Here is a 21,584-nt window from a genome sequence, read left to right as displayed (position 1 = left end):
GCCCGTGATTCCTAACAAACGTAACGTGGCAAATTTATAGATACAGATGATCCTTCGAGGATACCTGGCAATTTGCGCATGCGTCGTCGGGGTATCCGTGACGAACTAAGAGAGGAGTTAGTTGAGTTGGGCGCCAGAGCTCCGCGTGGTCAGTCGGTTAGGTTGTTTGACGGTAAAAAGAAAGAAGGATCCGTGAGCTAGGATACGAAGAATAATGGCACTCTTCCGTTTCAGTCCAAAACGCTGTTTGGAAGTGCAGGTACGTGGTGAATCTCCCTTCAAAAATTGACCGATCTTAGAACGCAATATAACGTTTGAACAATTCTTAAAGCACAGTGCACGTTGTTCCGGTGCGAAATTCGAATGGTGAGCAGATGCTTCACGCGTATCGTTCGTTCCCGCGACGAAAACGGCCGAATCCAGGCGCAGTGATCATTCCAAAATAAATGCACCGCGTCCTACGTTTTATCCAGAGCGACAGAATTTTCGAGGGCGAAGACGCTACGAGTTCTAGATACGAAGTAGGTGTTCTATCGACCGATGCCCTAGTAACTATTCTATGTGAAGATTCAGCCCTGATAGGTGGGCAAAATTCGACAGAATCGCGATTATTCGAGCGCATTATGGTAGATAAATACGGGGTCGGGATTCATCGTTACTCAGCCGGATAAGAGGCTGACCGTGAAAGGTTCGCGACCGGAGGTTCCCTGACGTATCGAGCGTGGGGCTCAGGACACCTTTACGAAGCTCCAACAATGCACATTATTTCGGAATACAGCTAATCCTCGAACCAGGTACCGAAGCCTCTCGGACCTGGTTTTGTGTGCAGCGGTCAGAGAACGAAATTATTCAAGGAAAACCCACGCGAAATTATCTATCGAACGATATCCACCGTTTACCTGACTAACGGAACATAGCTCTAATTTAGCTGAGCACGACAGTTACGTAATGAATTTTTAGCGGGCATAATGTCGAGGCATAAGATCGAACAAAAGTTAGACTGCAAATAGTTATGTAAATTCCAATTTTCACGAGTACTATTAGAATAATGAAAATGAACTAAAAATTGGTTTCACGCTTTGAATATTGTAACATATGCTTTTTGTGTATGTATATATTCATGCATATTGTGTGTATTCTGTAATTTCCTGCACACTTAAATTGTCTATGAATACACAAAGATCTGCTATTAAGTAATTATTTAACATACTCCAATTTAATTTTAGTGTTATAGAATTCTGCCAGTTTAAATGGTGTTCAAAGAATAATAGTCTTCTTTCAACAGTGTCTTATTTTGACATTTATGTGCTCCAGGATCAAAAGTTCATGGTTTTTAGTTTTTGATATTCGTGGAAACGCCTCAGAAGATTAAAGTGCATCGAAGTTTTTAATCGATTTCGCTAAAACGCGGAATTTCTGCATACCGATAGGGGAACATGACGCGAGGGATGCTTCATTCATCGGTACTCAAAATAAAAGGTGGTTCGGTCTGCCTGAAATCGCGAGCTGTCATTAAATCTCCATAGCTGAAAATTGGTCGCGGTGCGCGTGCCTGTGCAACGTCGAAGTCCAGAATCGTCGAGGATGATTTCGTGTCAGGAATCTTGAGTCGTGAGGCGACAAACGCGTGTTTGTGGGTCAGAAGCGCGCATTGCGCGCGAAATGCTCTTCAGAATCTCCTTCACGGGCACAGATGCCCATTGAAGAAGAGTGCAGAGCAATTACGTACGTTTCGTAAGGGACTGGTTAAATTTGGAACGAATTCGAGGTCAAAATCTGTTCTGCCCACTTGATCCACATTGATCGTGACCTGCTACAGCAAAACACCTGATCGCCGATCGAGCTTGTCGATGCTATTTCCGACTGTGACGAATAGTTAATAGAATTCCATGAATAAGTCTTTTGGAAGCCAAATTGATCAGTTTTACTTTCTCTAAAAATTTCAATATTACCATCGAAGTACTTGATTAATGGTCTAGTTACTAAATAACATTTCACACATTATTGAAATAATTTTGACGAAAAAATCCTTAGTCTAGAGTTCTGTATTTCAGGAACAGTAGAGTATCAAAAAATTGGATTTATATAAAATTCATTGGCTCTTAGTAAAAATGCTTGAACGATACATCTAAAAATTTGTTATATTAATATAGGATAATTATTTAAATGTATAAGGGTTAAATAATCGACTTATAGACTATATCACACTGTTTGCCTGAAGCTCAAAAAATTGAAAATTATTCTTTTATGGAGTTGATCGTAGATATAGCGATTAAAGTGTAATAAATGAATGAGACAATTAATTGCATATCGCGATAAAATTCTACATACGTAGGGAAGTAAGTGTGTCAAGATCGGCTCGATTAAATTTAACAAAAGCGCCGTTAGCCTCGTTCGATCGTTTTATCGAATTATTTCGTTGAATTTCGCTGCTCGCGTTTGGTTCAAAGTCTACGCGCATCCGCTATGATTTTTGGCAGATTCAGAGACTGTTCGTCCAACTTACAGATGGCACACTGATTATCTAATATCGCGTATATACGGGCTGTGACCTTCGAATCGCATAACACGCTGCTTCAGGGGCGCCTTGTCTTTTTTTCCCTCTCAGTCTCACTGACGAACAGAGGCGTTTATTATTAACGTTCGCTTGACCTAGCTCAAGACGTCACGCGACCCATTGTGGCCAAATCTTTCGATTGCTTGTCCCATTGAAGGTGTCTATTAACACGCTGGTTATAAATAATGAGAAAAAAATTGGAGATCCGCCTTAGCAGTGTAGTCAAAACAAGAAGATAAGACCGTCTAGCCTCTAGTTCCGTGATTTTATTTGTGCACTTTTTTTATTAGCTTATATTTTTCTTGGTTTGCCATTTCTATGAGGAATGTACTTTTTATCGTAACTCTCCTTACTTTATATATATATATATTTTTTATAAATAGAATGTTAATTATATATATAGTAAAGGTACGATATTTTAAACTTTAATTTAAATTTAGAAAATTGTTTGATATATGTGGCTATCTGTTAGGATAATTAGAGCGTTAAGAGCGTTGTTAAAGCCTGGATCGTTTGTAACACCCCCTTCGATCGTTCTAGCGCCATTTGACGATTATATGGCGCGAAATCAATTAGGTAATTGTCATTCGCGGGTGTATTCTATTCGATAATGCCCTTCACGAGCTTCTCTGTTATGCAATCATAGATAACCAGTGTTATCTTGTCTGGCACACGTTGAAGTTGTGATCAATTAATCAAACAGATTGCCGATTTCATCTCGCCAGGATTAGCAGATAATGATTTTTAGAAGTATTACTAAAATGACATTTCCTGCGTTTTCTGTTAAAAACCATTGATAACGAACGTGTTTGTCGTTTTAATAATCCTATCAAATAATTATTGATACTCTATACAATTTGCAAAATATTACTAAACAATTATCACAGATAGTTTAAAATGAATATTTATTCTTTAAAATTTCTTAGAACTTTTATTGTGAAAATTTTACATTTTAATAATTCAGTAATAGTAAGCTCTACTTGCTCTAAAAATGATTGTTTCACTTCATCACTTGTTTCGGTACACACTCAATGTGACTATAAATATTTTTCATCGAAGACATCTTTTTTTCCATTTTTAACACGTGATTCACTGTTTACTTGGTCTTTCACTTCATTGTGTCGCAGAAGCTGAAAGTGATATAAGGCTAGTAATTCTTTCTTACCATGACATCACTGGATTCAAAATATAGCATTATTTCAAGTATGTAATTCCTTAATGAAAAGTAATTGATAAAGACAAGCAAAGAAATTTAAGTTCCCACTTAATAAACTCTGTTTTTCCTTACAAAAAATATAACAATCTCAAAGTTCCCTGTTACATTGAAATATATGCATGTAAAAAACACTCGTATTTCAATCTTCAGCAGAGTAGAAGTGCAAGTTTGTTTGAACATCTGTTAAAGATTCGCTGGCATGTTTCTCTGTATAAAATAAATGTAGGAAGGAGAATTTATGATTGGCATGACGTCATCGTAATCTGGAGGAAAAAACCCAGAGTCATTGGTAGGGAGCAAGAAAGAGCCACGGTTTCTCCTGGAAAGTCGTTCGAGGCTAACACATGCTTTCCTAGATGACAAAAACTCGACTCGATGCTCGGGCGAACCTTTTCTGCAGCAGCCCTTGCTAGTGAATGGTCTTCTAAAGAATTTTAAATCGCAAACGTAGTGGCACTCTCTCCGTATTGCATAGGCCTTTTATTTGAATTTTAATGTAGTACAGTAGGATCTTGATTAATCATCTTAGAAGCAAAATTAAGTATTGTATTAGGTTCTTATTGTGAATAAATTCATTTCATTTAACACGCAGAAATTAACTTCTAAAATGTTAAAAAAGAACTGGTTTAAAAAAATACTACTGGTCCTCACGAAGCTGTCTCATTCATATTTTAAATATTGATCGCCTGAGGAGATTTCCTCTTTATTTTTAGTGACTTTACTCCTTAATATTCTATTTCTACAAGGCCAATCAAACAAGTTTTTCCAATAATATCAAATTTAAGGAAGTAATATTTATTTATACTACTCTGTAAGATTTTTTCGCACCAGTTCAAAATCGACAATATTTTTAAGAAATCAGTGAGAAATAATTTTACAAATCAGTTTGACTGCTCTAGTAGTTCCACTGATAATTTAATCAGATCACGCGGAGTCACGTTATCTAAATGTTAATTGATTTAATAAATCAATGCGCGTCTAAACGTTTTCAAATGGAGATAGGTGCATCAGCGGGAAATGAATTTGCAATCGCGATGATGCTATAATGAATAATACGATTGACCTAGCACACACAGTCTCTGTGGAATCATTGACATTTGAACACAAAGTTCAATGAGAAATTGTGGCATGACCGAAGAACTCAGTGACGTGTATTTGAAGTCATACTGTGTGCATAAATCTTTGATGACAGCATGGATCATGTATTCGCGTTCAGCAGTAACGTGACTCTGATCTGTCCAATCTGGTTAATAGACCTAATTATTTTTTTTATTTTTAATAATAAATTAAGGGAATCAGTTACTGTATATTAGTTCTTAGCAGCACACGAAATTGTTACTCAACCTTTCTCATTTTCGAATACAAAGTCAACAGACTTGTATGATAATGTTAGATTTGTCTAGTAAGATAATTAACACAGGTAAATTCATTTTTACTGGAGCAATTAAAATGGGAAGATTCTATATTCCATATTTTACAAAATTTTGTTTTTTTAAATTCTGAAATTAAAAAGTAAACCATGAGGTTGATTTTAGCTGTCTCGATAGTTGCAGCGTTAAATGTCAACTAATTTATTGCCTTTCGTGTCACAAATGAACAAAATGTAGCAATAAGAATCTTTGATTAATAATGCATAAACTTTCCGAAGGAAACTTCAAATCGTACATATTCACACTAGCGTAAAGCCCCACAAATCACAGAAAGCCGAAGAATTTAAACGACTACAGTGAATACACGAGTCACGTAGCAAAGGGAACAGCGCTCACTGACGTCAAATATGCAGATTTACAGCGAACATGGGTCGATAAAATATTCACTGCGACAGAATAAGCTCTTCGATTCAAAATTTAATTAGCTTATCAAGGTCATTCTTGTCCTTTTTCTTTTCCTCCCAACTCTTCCAATAGAATTCGCAACCATAATTGTCAATTTATCAAAATAGATTGACTGCTAATCGACAGTCATAGATTTCTGAATGAATAATTCAATTGCATTTCCATGAGATAATATATAATCCATACTGACGTTTGCCATCTATATCACCATTTTATCAATTATCTTCGTTCTGCTGTCTGAGGATTTTATCTGTATTCGACTCGCGATAAAAATTAGTTCTAAAATTCGTGTGGATTCAAAGTCAGATATTTAATGTCAAATTTAGTTTTTTTATAACGATTTCATATATTTTGTCTACTTGTGTGTTACGAGGAATATCTCTTTCAGATCGATGCAACGACAGAGGAAAGTAGCATGCACGCGCTGAAAGACAAATCGCGGTATTACATTCACATGAGTATGTACACACGCATAGAGGCTGCCTCTCTTTTCCATTACGATAATCTGACATTACGTGATACTTTACATAGTGGCATTCCCCTCTAAGCGTCGTGAGTTCTTATCGTTCACTTCCGTGCAATAGTAATCTAGATTTTTATATTTCTGCGCGCGTGCTGCATCTTCCGCATACAGAAAAAGAAAATTTCTTGAGATAAAAAATTGTCAATTTCTTTACTCAGTCGAGAAATAACGTTCATGTGTGTGAATTTTGTCACTGAATAATTTATTAACGAAGTAAGCGTGGGAACTTTGAGATGTTATATTTATCGATAAACAGTTAATTAATTTTCCACTTTACTAAAACGTAGGTACTACTTAATACGATTACGCAGCGATTGGCTCGTAAATTCGCGGCACTTAATTAATACAAACGTAATATCGTTTATTAATTACACGATATCGCATTCCGTATTAGCAAAATCGCTTGATGAACTTTGTTCGTAACTAATTATCGTTTATCATAAAAAGTTTGTACTATGCAAAATGGTATATTTTACCACTGCTTAACTTCGACCTCTCGCTCATGTCTTTTCTCAGGGTTCCTGTTCACCTAACATTGTAATCTTATATGTTTGCAGTGATAAGACATGACGTAGAACCGTGAGTGTTATCGAATTTGTACATTATACAGTCACTAAGAAATCCTTAAAAAAATGTGACTAACATTGCAATAATTTCAACTCTTGAAGACTTTACCATTCGAAAAATATCAATAATACATATTTCAAAAATTGCACGTTCATATACGTATATCTGTTTAAACAGAAAATTAAAATTGTCTGAGTAGAAAATAATAACACTCTTTAGAATAGAAACTGCTGGTAAATATTGTGTTAATTACAGTTCTACCTGTAGGAATACCTTTATGTTACATGTGTGTGCCAAGGCTGAAAAAGAATTAATTCCTAATCATTGAAATTCCTAGAAACCAATTTAGATTACCTATGTTTACAGATTCAGAAAAATGCTAAAAAATATAAAAATAAAAAGTTCGATATTGTCGATACTCCACATCGATAAATCACTTAAACCGAGTTTGATGGGTCCTCTGACGCCAGAAAAATTGAATCATAGGAGGTTAAAGGCTTATCATTTACAACAATACCCGAAGCGGAAATAAAAGTCACCGTCAATCTGTCCAATTAGTATTTCATTACATCGTTGCGGTCAGAACTCGATATTCGACTTGCATTACGTTCCAAGTATATTGTTACCTGCATTTCAAACGATAAATTCCTAGCATTAACCTGGCGTGCCCTGACCCACGTCGTGTCAAATATGCTCTCAGATTATTTTTGTAACGAATTTGAAACCTGTAATCGGTTGTTTGCTCATAGCAGACATTATTGTACAACAATAGGACTATCTATACGTTGCTCGAAATAATTAGAGGATCGCCTACTTAAACGAGTTTGTCGTTTAATAAGGTATCTAATACTTTAAAGACCCCCAACGTATTATGCAAGGTGTCCCACATAATGCGCTTGAAGCTGCTTTCTATGGGAATATTAATAATAAGAGTCTCATTTTCTCAATATTGAATTTCATTTTCATTTTTTCAAAATTGAATTATTGATAGGAGTACCTTCATAGGAATATCGTGCTAGCAAAAAATATGTTTCAGTAGTGTTTAAGAGTAGTCAAAAAAATATTTTAATTGAACCTTATATGGATCCTCAAGCTTTTATTATTTTTGCTTCAAATTCTTTCTTTTTTCTATTTCATGTTTCTCTCATATGCAATAAATTATTATTATTGAAATATCTATCAAGAACTGCCAAGATTTTCTTGGCTTCTCATTAAAAAGATGTATCTTTCTCTTGTGGAGTCAATCTTAAAGTATCCTATAGGGTACGTACATACAAAAGACACAATTTCACTTTGAACTTAATCTGTCCCAGTAGATATACGTAACCTTCTTTTGTAACATTGAACATCACCCTGTTGCAGAGGACACATTCGCGTTTCTAATTTTTCTTATCACGTGTGCACTGTACAGCATGGTCTATATTATAGAACACGTGAGTCTGTCTATTTTTGGACGCACTTATACGAATCACTGGCCGTTTTCCAAATTGTATAACGTTCTGCACCTAGTGACATTCCGGGCATATTGTTGCGCTTGCAATTCATGAATACAATACCTGACAAGAAGTATATAATTTAGGACCTAGAGCGTTATGATTACATAAGACTAAACGTGGGCGGAAGCAGGTTAAAATAAGAAACAAGAAATGATAGTGACACAATGAAAGAAAAGAAAAGAAAATAGATAATCTAAAAATATTTTCTTATTTCAACTGTCACGAATAATGTTCAAATAGTTACAAAATTGTATCTAGAATCGCTTGTTCAAGTGTGAAATGAAGTACAAATCATTTGAATTAAATAAAGCCATGCACGCAAGTGAGCTCTCTTTGAGCTTAAACACTACTTTGTCTAGAAATACACAATTTATTATTTGAATTATATCCAATCCAAGTAATTTCCAGCGATACCATCTTTGCGAAGCAATGAACAGGTTCTTAATCTAGATTGACAGACTTCGTTCCCAAAGTTGAAAAAAGTATAGCAAGAGAAAAGTTCACAACACATGGATGAGCGAGTAGTCTTCATAACTATTTTTTATCTACCAGAAATCACGTGTTCCTAATGAGACTGTCCGTAGATCATGCTGTTACGTAAAGAGGAATCGAGTTGTCCCACCTTACGATTTCCAATCCCTATTGAAAGCCTGACCGCGAGAAACTCTGATCCAACAAATGTCAAAATCCACGGGATCTCGTCTATTGTCCCTTTTGCCTATCGAGGATTTCGCCTCGACCCAATTCTTCGTCCACGTTACAAAACGTGCTTGTGGATATTTGCTCCGAGCTTTGCCGTGTATTTACCACTATCTAGAAATTTCTGTGCCTCTGCTGATACAATGCATCGTTTGCTGGGAAAATGCAGCAGGACTGAAAGATAGGAAGAATATGGGTCTGATGACACCGTGTTTGCATGAACAATCTCGAACAAAACAAGTTTTTGAATTGGCTTGCATAGCCAATGGTGAAGAAAGTTTAGTCATCTGTCAACTGATGTGGCATTTAGGATCTGTTCTGGAGTAATTGTTTCGGTAGGGGCTTGGAGTTAGTGGTAAACTAGTAATCAATTCAAATATATTAAATTATACAAGAAATTGGTAGGGTTTTCTAGAGTGAAATTTTTCAGTAAAACTGTATAGTGAATTACAAATTGTAATTGAAATCTACTAGGTAAAAAAATTTCAAAGATAATCAAATTTCATTTACAAGGAGCAGTATTAATATTGTTGTTACTATTAATACTATAACTGTGTAATATTAATTCAGGGTTACAAAGCTTTCAAGCTTATTATCGTAGTCGGAAAGAATCGTAGATCATGAGAACTACAGTAAATCATTCGCCACGAGGTCGCAGGGTCTCGCGTTGGAGTTCATTATCAGAATGTAGGCCTTGGGCAAATGCACCGTAAAACGGTCTGTTAAAAAAAATGGCGAGTGGCATCACGTAACCCGATTATTGCTGCTCGCGTGTATCGTCGAACCTCGTGATACAGGAAGACGATAGTTTTTCGAATGTTCCTATTCAAGGGTAAATTTATTTTATCGATTTTAATTCGATTGGCGAGTTAATAGCTCGATGCAGTCGGTAGGGATTCATTCAGAATTTTTATTCTGGCATACTATCGTATAATAATATTTTACGTATTATAAATGTAACCACAATATCCAATATAAGATTGTAATAAAAAAAAGAAAAACAAATAAGGGGACATTGTCTTTAATTGGTTTACGAGATAATTAGAGAAAAAATAAAGTAATCCACCTCCGTGTCTTTTTATTTTTGAACTAAATTTATTTAGCGATAGTAGACATATTTTTACGTCCACGAAGCGATTACAGAAGCTGCACGGAAGTTAAACCTTCACGTATGTGCTCTATCAGGCAAATATATCATTATGAGACACAGCCAGTCGTTCATTTTACGTAATCCGACAGACACGCACAATTGTTCATTAAAACCATTCATATCGATATTTCCAATTCCGCGTATAATTACAATTTGAGTACTTCTATTAATACGACTTCAGACAAAAATATCTATTTATTCTAGAGAAGATTTTAGGTTTCTTTTTTCAGGTATAATTGTTGAAAAGTAGAAAAGATTTAATTTAATTTGCATAGAATTTTGATTATTATCAGAGAAATTTGCTTATCAGATTGTTCCAATAATTACATAAGATTTTTAATTTTTATCTATATTAAACACGACGATAAATTAAATTTTTTATCTAATTGTTTCCTTCTGATTTACAGAGATATTTGTTCAACTGTCCATTTTTCTTTTCCAGAAAATAACTTCCACCGTATTTCTGAGACCGTTGAGCGATGCCTCCACCGATCTGAAGAAAATTCTAACCGACAAAATCCCGAAGGAACAAGAACGTATCAAAGCTTTCCGTAAGCAGCATGGTTCCACCAAAGTTGGAGAAGTCACCGTGGACATGGTATGTGAATTATCGTTATGCAATTTCTGATAATCGTTTTTGAGCCATCAGTGGTGAGTGAACGATTAACTGCGAAGACGTTGCAAAAGTGATGACACAAGATATCATACGACAAATTACGTGTCAATGTACATAAGGCCACGTGGAAACTGGATTCTCTCACATAAGACATTCTTTAGTTTCTTTTTTTTTTTTTTACATTACTGATAAGAATAGTACCAATAGATAATAGGGGCCGCAGAATGAGTCCCGCGTGCTTGGCATGTGATCATGGTAATCGCATCACTCCTGTGAAATTTCCTTTTGTCAAATAACTAGAAAAGAAAAGAATTCCAGAATTTCTAGAAATATTCAACATTCCAAATAAAGACAGAAATACCTACTATAATCGATATTTAATGTCCCTGATAATTAATGATAATACACAATGTGCATCGAGAATCTCCCTTTGTCCCTGTGCCGTTCCAGGGATCATCTCTTGAGCAGAGCACAGTACTTACATAATTAAATGCCTTCATAGTGTGTCTTATTGTCTTATTATATCATAGGTCAATGTTACTGAATTCGTTTCCCCTCAAAACCTAACTCTGACATATAACATTCACTCTAACAATGCCCATTTCAGATGTACGGTGGTATGCGTGGAATCAAAGGTCTCGTCTGGGAACCATCAGTGTTGGACCCCGAGGAGGGTATCAGATTCCGAGGAAAATCAATCCCCGAATGCCAAAAGCTTCTGCCAAAGGCCTCCGGAGGCGAGGAACCACTCCCAGAGGGTCTCTTCTGGCTCTTGATCACCGGTGACGTTCCCACCGATGCCCAAGCGAAGGCCATCTCAAAAGAATGGGCCGCCAGGAGCGCGTTGCCCGACCACGTGGTCAAAGCTCTCAACAACTTCCCCAAGTCCCTCCACCCTATGACCCAATTCTCCGCGGCCATCACTCTCCTCAACAGCGAGAGCGAATTCGTCAAGGCCTACACCAAAGGTGTGCACAAGAGCAAGTACTGGGAGACCGTCTACGAGGACTCGATGAACCTGATCGCGAAGCTGCCAGTGGTGGCTGCCACGATCTACAGAAACATTTACAAGGGTGGCAAAGGCTTGGGCTCCGTCGACGCTGGCAAGGACTGGTCTTGGAACTTCGCGAACATGCTCGGCTACGACAACCCTCAGTTCATCGAGCTGATGCGCTTGTACCTAACTATCCACTCTGACCACGAAGGTGGAAATGTATCGGCACACACGACCCACTTGGTGGGTTCAGCCTTGTCTGATCCCTACCTGTCGTTCGCCGCTGGTATGAACGGCTTGGCTGGACCTCTCCACGGTCTTGCGAACCAAGAGGTGTTGGTATGGCTGGAGAAACTGCGCTCTCAAGTTGGCGACAGTCCCAGCGACGACAAGCTTAAGGACTTCATCTGGAACACCTTGAAGAGCGGTCAGGTTGTTCCTGGATACGGACACGCTGTGCTCAGGAAGACTGATCCTAGATATACTTGCCAGAGAGAGTTCGCGCTGAAACATTTGCCGGACGACAAACTATTCAAGGTGGGAGTCTTTATAATATTAGATAATAACTATGCACTGGCATTCTTTTCGCGAGAAAAACGAATTCTTTATGAAAGAAAAAACGCTAGTTCATAGAGGAGGAAATGATGTTTATCGTTTCATGTGTTATGATGGTTATTCCTGCCATAATTTCGTCCATCAAATCTGACGATGAAAAAAGAGGATGTACTGTTAGAGAATTAGATTGCAATTTCTGACTTTACCGAAGGGAAGTATTGACGAGAAAGATGACATGCTTCCCTCACGGAAGGAATGCCAATGTATTGCTACTATGGCTAGCTATTCTCTTATTGATACTCTAACAATAGCTAAATACTTATCGATGTTTGTGTTTTCAGCTCGTTGCTCAAGTGTACAAAGTAGTTCCTCCAATTCTTTTGGAAACTGGCAAGGTAAAGAACCCATGGCCCAATGTAGACGCTCATTCTGGTGTTCTGTTGCAATACTATGGAATGAAGGAAATGAATTATTATACCGTCCTGTTCGGAGTATCGCGTGCTCTTGGTGTGCTCGCGGCCCTGGTCTGGGATCGTGCTCTTGGCCTTCCGATCGAGAGGCCGAAATCTTTGAGCACCGACCTCCTCATGAAAGCTGTAAAAGCTTAAAACGCTCGTCTTATTCTGTGAAAAGGAAACGGAGAAATCGGAATCATTGAAATTTCTAAGTTCGTTGTCACACCATCATCATAACTTCAGAAATTAAAGGAACTGACTACTTTATATTATGTTACGAATGGAATTCTCTCGGAGCTCATTTCAAATTCACGTTATGACTTCAGAGAAGTCGGTTTAACTGCTGAGTCTTATTACGAAGGTATGAAGCTAGGTATTAGAAACAACAGGTAATCATTTCACGTAAAGAAATGTATTGTTCAAACGTAGATATTTTGAAAAAAGTTTTCATGGTATGTAATTACAAGAAAAACATTCACCTGTATTTGTGTGATTATCTACACTGTTTGCGTAGATTCAATATAAATAAGGTGAAGTTTTTTTGAGAATTAATATCACACACGATGAATAATAGATCGGTACACATAGTTCCAACTGCCAAGCCGTTACGATTACATAAATAATACCATGCATTAACAGTAGACACGGTTCATTGTAAATATATTTGTCGCTTTACGTTTAACTTAAATAGTGACAATTTTAGGAATTAAAAAACGATACAAATTGTAATAAAAGTTAGTGAATCATCAAAATATTCGGTACAAACCACAGGTGTGCATAATTGACATTTTGCAACCACTGTCTTGTAATTTAGTAGACACTGCCAAAAAAATATTAATCTCTAGACTACAACTGAATTTTTACAGTGAACAAATTCGCAAAAGACAAATAATTGCTCTTACAGTTAGTAAGTTGCATAAAATAGGAAGTAAAGTAAATAGGAATAATAAAATATGCAATAGTGCAGTGTTAGCACACTAATTGTTGGTTATACGTTCTTCGAATGCAGTAAAACTGTGGCTCAATCGCATCGAGTCATTGCAGTTTACGTAAATTAAAAAGATGACCAGTGGTAGATCCACTGTTATGAGAATGAGTGAGTGTGTGCGATACTTTATTTATAACGAACGTGAAAATAAATAGATCTTTGAAAATTATATTTATGGAACATCTTTTTTCCACATCCGAACATATATTTGTTTTTCTTTGCATTAAAAAAAAAAACATGATTAACGATAAAAAATATTTAAAAAAAATATATGGTAACTGAAAGGAATAAGGAAACGTATTACAGAAATTATAAGGCATAATTCTTTGTCTATTTCCTGCAAAAGAAAATTTGAAATTTATTTTACATTAACTTCAGTCCTTATGTTAAGTAATTAACAACCTTGTACGCGATTATTCGATTTATATTACATAAATTAATTAACAATGATTAATATGTTAAAAAACAATTGTTTTTCATAAATTTTTCACCTAACACAATTAAAATTAAATCATTCGTGAAGCTTACATGTGCATAAGCATATCTGACTCGTGTAATTCGTCGTGTATCTTCCAAATAATACAACCTGCAACTTGCACTCTGTATGTGATAATTTTCATATAACGTAAACTGTTAACGAGAGTATATATGTATAGTAATGTTGCACATGATTTCTAATATTTTATCATATATGACAATTAATTGTTCGTTTCTCAATATGAGAAAGCTACTGTGTATTTTTACCAAATTTCAAATGTATGATCTCACTCTGGCTTTAGACGGCATTTATCTTTCATACAATGATCTTAACAATTTCTATAATCATCTTTCGCATACGCTATCATCAATATTTTAAGTTTCAATAGATATTAAATACTGACGTATTTCTAGCTACACAAAAGTGAGTCATTATAAAGTAAATAAAATAAATGAGACAGCTGTCAATTGGATATCTAAAGATTAAAGAATTAAAGCTCCATATTTGTGACGAGATGATTAATTCTTTTTTTTTACATCAAAATAATGTTTTTCATATTCAAAGTTGATTTCTCTAGTATGTAACTATCACTTTTCTACAGAATTCAGAATCAGTGTTCCCAACAAACAACCGTCTCACTGTTGAATCCACATATCACAGAGCAGTTAGTATTCTGCTTTTAAACTTTTAGATTGATCGAGTAACCTAGCCATGAAGACTTACAAGATGTTTGCAGTATCGAGCACTGAAAATTGTTTAAACTCTCACACAGAAACTTGAAAAATATGTGGCTTAATTGGTGCTAAATTGGATGTTACTTTTTACAATTGTTTGCTATTAATGCAGAGTATAAAAAACTATGTACATAGGTATATTTTTGGAAGTTGTACAGGCCAAACAATTTCTGTCTGCATGTCAACCGAATAGAATGAATAAATTATCTACTCTCCTTTTACTATATGAACAAAGGTGGACGGGATCAAGATTAAATTTTACTTTTTCATACATGCATGCAAATTTTTCATTAAAATCTTCTACTGAATAAAAAATAAAATATCCTTCAAGTTGCAATTAAAATGTAGCATTTATAACTAGAAGTAGAAAGATGTATTTATAGAAAATACATTAAATTTGGCAGTCCTGCTGTAGAATGTTTATAATATGTACCTTCTTACACACGGATAAGAAAAAAACTTTGCTGTACACGTTTTTCTTGATACAGCAATACTCTCTATAAAAGATTTTTGATATCCTATATTTTTTCCATTTCTCTTGTAACACGATTTCTTTTTAAATGTCTTTTACACAGAGAATAGCTAAAACATTATTTTACTCTTATGTTATAGATATAATAATTTGTCATTATATTTTTTATCACATTAATAGATAAGACAAAATTTACCCGTCCACCATTTGATACGTTAAGTGTCTGTAGCGGTAACTGTAATCGACGTATGCAGTTACACTTTAAGTTATGTACGAAGCTAGTGTACCATTTAAAAAATGACCATTCATTCTCGTTTCATTTGTACAATCATTAGAGTGGCACAGTAACTTACAATGAACATATACTTTACATTTTAGATAGCTTATTACATTTAAAATAAATCCTCATAGTGTACGTCATGTCTTTTTTAAACGTCCAACAATCCACTCAAGACCTTGATAGAGCCTAAAATATCATAGTCAGTTAAATTATTTTGCCTCAGAAACTAGTGATATTGTACAAATAAATTCTATCCTTACCCCTCTCCTGTAAGCGCACAACAACTTTGTATGTGCCATTGATGTTTTTTAATGGATGTCAGATCCAATTGTCTAGAAATTTCAGCAGCTGACATGCTGCCTTTTAAATCTTGCTTATTAGCATAAACTAAGACATTGGCTTTACTTAATTCCTCATGATTAAGCATAGAATATAACTCTTCCCTTATCACACCAAGTCTTTCTCTATCTGTACTATCTATAACCATAATTATGAATTCAGTGTTAGTGTAATAAGTGGACCATGCAGCACGTAAGCTTTGTTGTCCGCCCAGATCCCACATTATGAAATGAATATTTTTCCACACTACTTCTTCGACATTAGATCCAATAGTCGGTGATGTATGAACAACTTCATTCATTAGGAACTGGTATAATATTGTTGTTTTACCAGCATTATCTAAACCCACCATAACTATTTTATGTTCTGAAAAACAAAAATTATAATAGTTATAACTATCTAAGAGCTTACAGAAATATTTATATGACTAACTGTTTTAAATTATATAATTACTAAGCATTTTAGAAGTAATCTAGAAACCATATGTTAGCATATGTTTAAAGTAGGGCAATGAGATATTTAGAAAACATTCCATGTGCCTATTATAGTGTCAATGAAAGTAGACCTCAATTACATCAAAAATATTTAAAATGGACTATATTAAAGATGAACATGTTTATTTGAACAATTCCATCTCTCTAATCATAAATAATATCAAGAATTATCAGTGATAAGAATGTTCTATTTTATCAGACACTTTTAGATAATTTATCAAATATTCTTCTTAATGTTCAAACTTTTCCAGAGACAAAATCAAACTGATATGCTTCATGTGGAAATTGCAATGAGCTTATCAACTGTGCTGTTTTATAAGATCTACATAATAGAAATCACAAAAAGTCACATAGTTAACAGACAACTTTCTCACAAATTTCATGAAGACAAAGAGGAAGAAACATACAATTTTACTGTCCACGTTTGTTTAATATGTCAAAGGAACTGGAAAAACTTTCGCTCGTTGATAGACATTATAGCAACATTGTTTATACCACGAAACGAACAAAGCAGTCGAATAATCGTGACACAATACTCCGTTAATACATATGCTGAGTTTACCTTCATTCCCAAAAAGACTCCACAATTTCGCGAAGAGTAGTCCCATATTGCTCGAACCACTAAATAACCCAGATAGATAATATATTTATTTGCTCGTATCACTGTACACTTTTACTCTTGATAAAAAGGATGTATTTGATTCCAGAAATAGGGCATCTCATTGTCGGAGGGTTATGTTCGTGTTTCCATAAAGATTTTTTGCAACATGTTTCGAGGAACTTAATGTCATTATCGACGCGTTCGAAACAAAAGAAACGTGCACGTAAAAATTACTGCGAACTGCTTAATATTCACCAAGTATAAAGCTAAAGTGAAAGAAACATACGAAGACCTTCCCTAATTTAATCAAGCAAATCGCGACATGTTGCGTTTCCAATTAAAACATCCATACGTTGGTAAGCCCAATCATCTTTCGACGATAGCAGAAAGTATTGTCAGTCTTGTATATAGACACAGTGATTGGAAGCACAGTGGCTTCTTGTCGAGCGCGGGTAAAACAGCTCTTTTTGAAAGCAGGACGCAGCTTGTATAAGATTCAAGTTATTCATTCGATTTCGCTGAATCACTCCACGGTGCTTCTATTCGTACAAAAGAGAGAAAAACTGGGTACGTGCTTTATAGCTGTAACGCTATGTTTATGCAATGACCAATGTTGAGATTGCAAATATTCCTCATGCCAATATTATATAAATATAATTTCATGAATTATAGATATGCAACATAACGAAAAAAAATATATAGAAATTAGGTAAAGAAATATACAGTCACTGTTACATATATATGTCGTTTAGTATAAAATTATAAGAACAAAAAATATTATATTACTTCACTCAGATTTGCACACTCATGGTTTCAGAACAAGAGGGGTATGGACAAATTGTGATTTTTATGAGTCTTCATATAAAATTTAAAGTAAAATAGAATGTTCAAAAAATTATAGGCGCCGAATGAACTTTAACCATCAATTCAGACGATCTTTTATTAGAAAAAAAGGACATTATGATATATAATGAAATATATAAATTTTCGTAGTCGATTGTGTACCTTCTAACTAAATGCCTCAATTGAATTAATTGAGTTCAATCAGTGGTTCCTCTGATCGAATTATGGTGTAGGATTATTTAAGAATTTCGTGAAGCTCTGAGTAAGAGAATGAATGCATCAATAAGGAAAAAACAGAGCTATATTTTGACGTCTACAGAGCTCTCGCAATGATGAAGTAATAGGACGTACAAAAATTCGACTTTGTGTTAATCATTGTATAATATTGCGTTTACAGTGTGTCTGAGTAGTGGTTATGAAATTTCCAGTGTAGAAGTGGTGTTCGTGTAATGCTGACTCCATGCTGACCTTGGTGTGCATCGCGATTGGCTCACGTAAAGTCGGCTGATGTCGAAAACCACAAGAATGAATGTTCACTCTCAATCTTGTCGGCTGAGGCGGACGGTCGCCTGTTGATCTTTGATAATACGCCCAAGAGAACGCAATTCAGTTTATTTTGTAAATTTTTACTGATTTATACACTCCATAAAAATGAGCGAACCGTAAGTTATTTTTTGTTGTTACCAATGGAATTTAAATTTAAATTTGATACATACAATTTAAACGTTTTCTTTTGTTGAACATTTCTTTTGCGCACGTGTTTATTTCGAGTTAACTCAGCTAATTTGATGACGAACTAAATGACAGTATAAAAACTAAATCATAGAAATATTGTATTATATGAAAATTGATTTGTAAATCATTTTTTTCATGTTTCACGAAATTACACTTTATGTATTAGGATGTACATAATTTTAATTGAAATTCATTTAATCTTACAGTAAAGCAGATATTGCCCTTATTGGGTTGGCTGTCATGGGCCAAAATTTAATCCTGAATATGAATGATCATGGATTTGTAGTTTGTGCATACAACCGTACCACAGAAAAAGTCAAGTCTTTCTTGGAGAATGAAGCCAAGGGTACAAAAGTCATTGGTGCATACTCATTGAAAGAAATGGTAGCAAAACTAAAACCACCAAAGAGAGTAATGCTTTTGGTAAAAGGTAAGCTACTGTTTTATGGTATGCATAAATTACATTACGTAAGAATATAATGTATTATTTATTTTGATTCATTATTATTCATTTCCTTGTATAAACTTCCTCAATAAATTAATAATTTAAGATTGATTTCATAAAACTATATTTTTGTATTATAAATGGAACATTTATGTAATATAAAATTATATATTGCCTTTAAAGCTGGTTCTGCAGTGGATGCATTCATCGAGCAATTAGTGCCTTTGCTATCCCCTGGAGATATTATAATTGATGGTGGTAATTCAGAATATCAGGACACTGAAAGACGAACAAAAGAATTGGAGAAGAAAGGGATTTTGTTTGTTGGTAGTGGAGTTAGTGGAGGTGAAGATGGTGCTAGATACGGTCCTTCTTTAATGCCAGGTGGAAATCCAAAGGCTTGGCCACACATTAAAAATATCTTCCAGGTATTTAATTATAGTAGAATTGTTCAGTTACTCATTTTTGCAAAAGAAATTTCTCAAACATTTAATTAATACATTTTTATTCTGTTTAGTCAATATGTGCAAAAGTTAATGGAGAACCTTGCTGTGATTGGGTTGGAGAAACAGGTGCTGGACATTTTGTCAAAATGGTACACAATGGTATTGAATATGGTGACATGCAACTTATCTGTGAAGCTTATCATATCATGCGAAATGGTTTGAAATTGAACCCTGAGGAGATGAGCAATGTCTTTGACGATTGGAATAAAGGAGAATTGGATTCTTTCTTGATTGAGATTACTCGAGACATTCTTAAATATAAGGATGAAAAGGGCTATCTACTTGAACGAATTAGAGACACAGCTGGTCAGAAAGGAACTGGCAAATGGACAGCTATAGCTGCATTAGATTATGGTGTGCCTGTAACACTAATTGGGGAATCAGTCTTTGCCAGATGTCTTTCTGCCTTACAAAGTGAAAGAATAGAAGCAAGTACTATATTAAAGGGTCCTGACTCTGAGTTTGAAGGAGACAAGAAACAGTTCCTAGAACATTTAAAGAAAGCACTGTACGCTTCCAAAATTATCTCTTATGCTCAAGGATTTATGTTATTAAGAGAAGCAGCTAAGGTTCATAATTGGAATTTAAATTATGGTGGTATAGCTCTTATGTGGAGAGGAGGATGTATTATAAGAAGGTATATCTCATTCATTACATTTTATGACTATTTTATTTTTTGTAATGTGTCATAACTTCTTTATTTTTATTTACAGTGTTTTCTTGGGAAATATAAAAATAGCATTTGACAAAAATCCAAAACTCTCAAATTTGTTGTTAGATGATTTCTTTGCAAATGCTATGAAGGAATGTCATGCTAGTGTTAGGAAAGTGGTATCCACTGCTGTATTGCTTGGAATACCAACCCCAGCTTTGTCAACTGCACTGGCTTTCTATGATGGTTTCAGAACTGCTAGACTTCCAGCAAATTTACTTCAGGCTCAACGGGATTATTTTGGCGCTCACACTTATGAATTGCTTGGACAAGAAGGAAAATTTGTACATACAAACTGGACAGGACATGGTGGTAAAGTCTCTGCCTCCACATACGATGTATAAGAATTGATATAAAGTGATATAAAGACAGTTTTATAAGAGAATGTACATACAACAAGAACCTGAAGTTACTGTTACAGTTGATAAACATTTTAATACCGGTTATACATAATGTATACATTGTTGTAAAGAAGTGGTCCACAAGTTGTTAATGTTATAATTTTGTACAAAATGTATTAAATATACATATTTCTACGCAAATAGATCAAAACCTTATTTTCATGCATTTGTGAGGGTGGAAGAATTATTTTTTGGGTTACACTTTTACTTTTGTCCGAGCGTTTGTAAATTACTAACGCCTGTTAAATTTATGTTGAGAAATATGCCGAGAAAGTAGAATAAAAGCAAGATACCTATTTAAGCAATGCAAATAAAAAAAATATTACCATAACGCTACCTACATTTCTTTCGTGTATAAAAAGATAGTAGAGCATGACTCGTTAAATTGCAAACACTTGTGAAATCTACGCGGAAGTACTTGAATCTAACCTACCATATTCCACTTTCAAAAAATAAAAAAAAATATGTGTGAATGCGGTTAATTACTTTACTCAATGCTACAACAACCTTAATTAAATATTTGATAGCTCACAATATGACCCAAACTTATTAAGATACTTGCATCGACTAAAATGGAAATAGATATACAAGTAAAAGTAATTTTGTGCCGTGAGTCACCAAAGTTAAATAAAACCGGAAAACAGGCAAACATACAACTCGTATTATTTAATAGTTTATTTTTTTTATTGATACAAGAATATGATTAATATACAATATTATTCTATATAATTGAGGTTATTATTGCAATCATTTAAAATACTTAATTCTAATGTTTGAATCGTAGGATTTTAAAAAGAAATTTCTCCTTTGAGCTTGTTCGAATTCAATTTTGCTAAATTGTAAAAATATCCATGTGTTTTATGATCTGTTTTCCTGCAAGATATGAAAATACC

The 21,584-nt window shown here is 34.7% G+C and overlaps 3 protein-coding genes across 6 annotated transcripts; 2 read left to right on the top strand and 1 right to left on the bottom strand.

The window, feature by feature from the left end:
* The first annotated feature begins 101 nt into the window (after positions 1–101).
* Kdn (citrate synthase) lies at positions 102–13,820 on the top strand. The gene is made up of 4 exons (XM_076380245.1): positions 102–259; positions 10,486–10,641; positions 11,267–12,190; positions 12,550–13,820. Exons 1-4 carry the CDS (start codon positions 215–217, stop codon positions 12,814–12,816), a joined length of 1,392 nt encoding a protein of 463 aa, XP_076236360.1. The 5' UTR covers positions 102–214; the 3' UTR covers positions 12,817–13,820.
* A 153-nt stretch (positions 13,821–13,973) lies between these two features.
* Arl5 (ADP-ribosylation factor-like 5) lies at positions 13,974–21,237 on the bottom strand. Of its 4 annotated transcripts, none has more exons than XM_076380654.1 (3): positions 21,125–21,237; positions 15,876–16,320; positions 13,974–15,801 (listed from the first exon to the last, which is right to left on the bottom strand). In XM_076380654.1, exons 2-3 carry the CDS (start codon positions 16,304–16,306, stop codon positions 15,753–15,755), a joined length of 480 nt encoding a protein of 159 aa, XP_076236769.1. In that variant the 5' UTR covers positions 16,307–16,320; positions 21,125–21,237; the 3' UTR covers positions 13,974–15,752. The 4 variants fall into 4 exon arrangements, with proteins under 4 accessions (XP_076236769.1, XP_076236845.1, XP_076236682.1 ...); XM_076380730.1 differs by having other exon boundaries at positions 21,033–21,141; XM_076380567.1 differs by lacking the exon at positions 21,125–21,237 and adding an exon at positions 17,011–17,492.
* Pgd (phosphogluconate dehydrogenase) lies at positions 18,208–20,832 on the top strand. Its single transcript, XM_076380135.1, has 5 exons — positions 18,208–18,554; positions 18,834–19,057; positions 19,256–19,500; positions 19,590–20,215; positions 20,292–20,832. Exons 1-5 carry the CDS (start codon positions 18,544–18,546, stop codon positions 20,632–20,634), a joined length of 1,449 nt encoding a protein of 482 aa, XP_076236250.1. The 5' UTR covers positions 18,208–18,543; the 3' UTR covers positions 20,635–20,832.
* Positions 21,238–21,584: the final 347 nt, after the last annotated feature.

Source organism: Calliopsis andreniformis, chromosome 1 (genome assembly GCF_051401765.1).
Source record: "Calliopsis andreniformis isolate RMS-2024a chromosome 1, iyCalAndr_principal, whole genome shotgun sequence".
Taxonomy (NCBI): Eukaryota; Metazoa; Arthropoda; class Insecta; order Hymenoptera; family Andrenidae; genus Calliopsis; species Calliopsis andreniformis.
This window is presented reverse-complemented; position numbering and strand designations above follow the sequence as displayed.

What these genes read in the sequence shown, in the direction of transcription:
- Kdn (XM_076380245.1), top strand. Translation starts at nt 215, where the DNA reads ATGGCACTCTTCCGTTTCAGTCCAAAACGCTGTTTGGAAGTGCAG. An exon ending in AACGCTGTTTGGAAGTGCAG is followed by an intron (nt 260 to 10,485) that starts GTACGTGGTGAA and finishes TTTCTTTTCCAG; the next exon opens with AAAATAACTTCCACCGTATT. An exon ending in CGGACGACAAACTATTCAAG is followed by an intron (nt 12,191 to 12,549) that starts GTGGGAGTCTTT and finishes TTGTGTTTTCAG; the next exon opens with CTCGTTGCTCAAGTGTACAA.
- Arl5 (XM_076380567.1), bottom strand. Translation starts at nt 17,056, where the DNA reads ATGGGACTACTCTTCGCGAAATTGTGGAGTCTTTTTGGGAATGAAG. An exon ending in GAGTCTTTTTGGGAATGAAG is followed by an intron (nt 16,321 to 17,010) that starts GTAAACTCAGCA and finishes TTTGTTTTTCAG; the next exon opens with AACATAAAATAGTTATGGTG. An exon ending in TGTGCGCTTACAGGAGAGGG is followed by an intron (nt 15,802 to 15,875) that starts GTAAGGATAGAA and finishes ATGATATTTTAG; the next exon opens with GCTCTATCAAGGTCTTGAGT.
- Pgd (XM_076380135.1), top strand. An exon ending in ACATTAAAAATATCTTCCAG is followed by an intron (nt 19,501 to 19,589) that starts GTATTTAATTAT and finishes TATTCTGTTTAG; the next exon opens with TCAATATGTGCAAAAGTTAA. An exon ending in GGAGGATGTATTATAAGAAG is followed by an intron (nt 20,216 to 20,291) that starts GTATATCTCATT and finishes TTTTATTTACAG; the next exon opens with TGTTTTCTTGGGAAATATAA.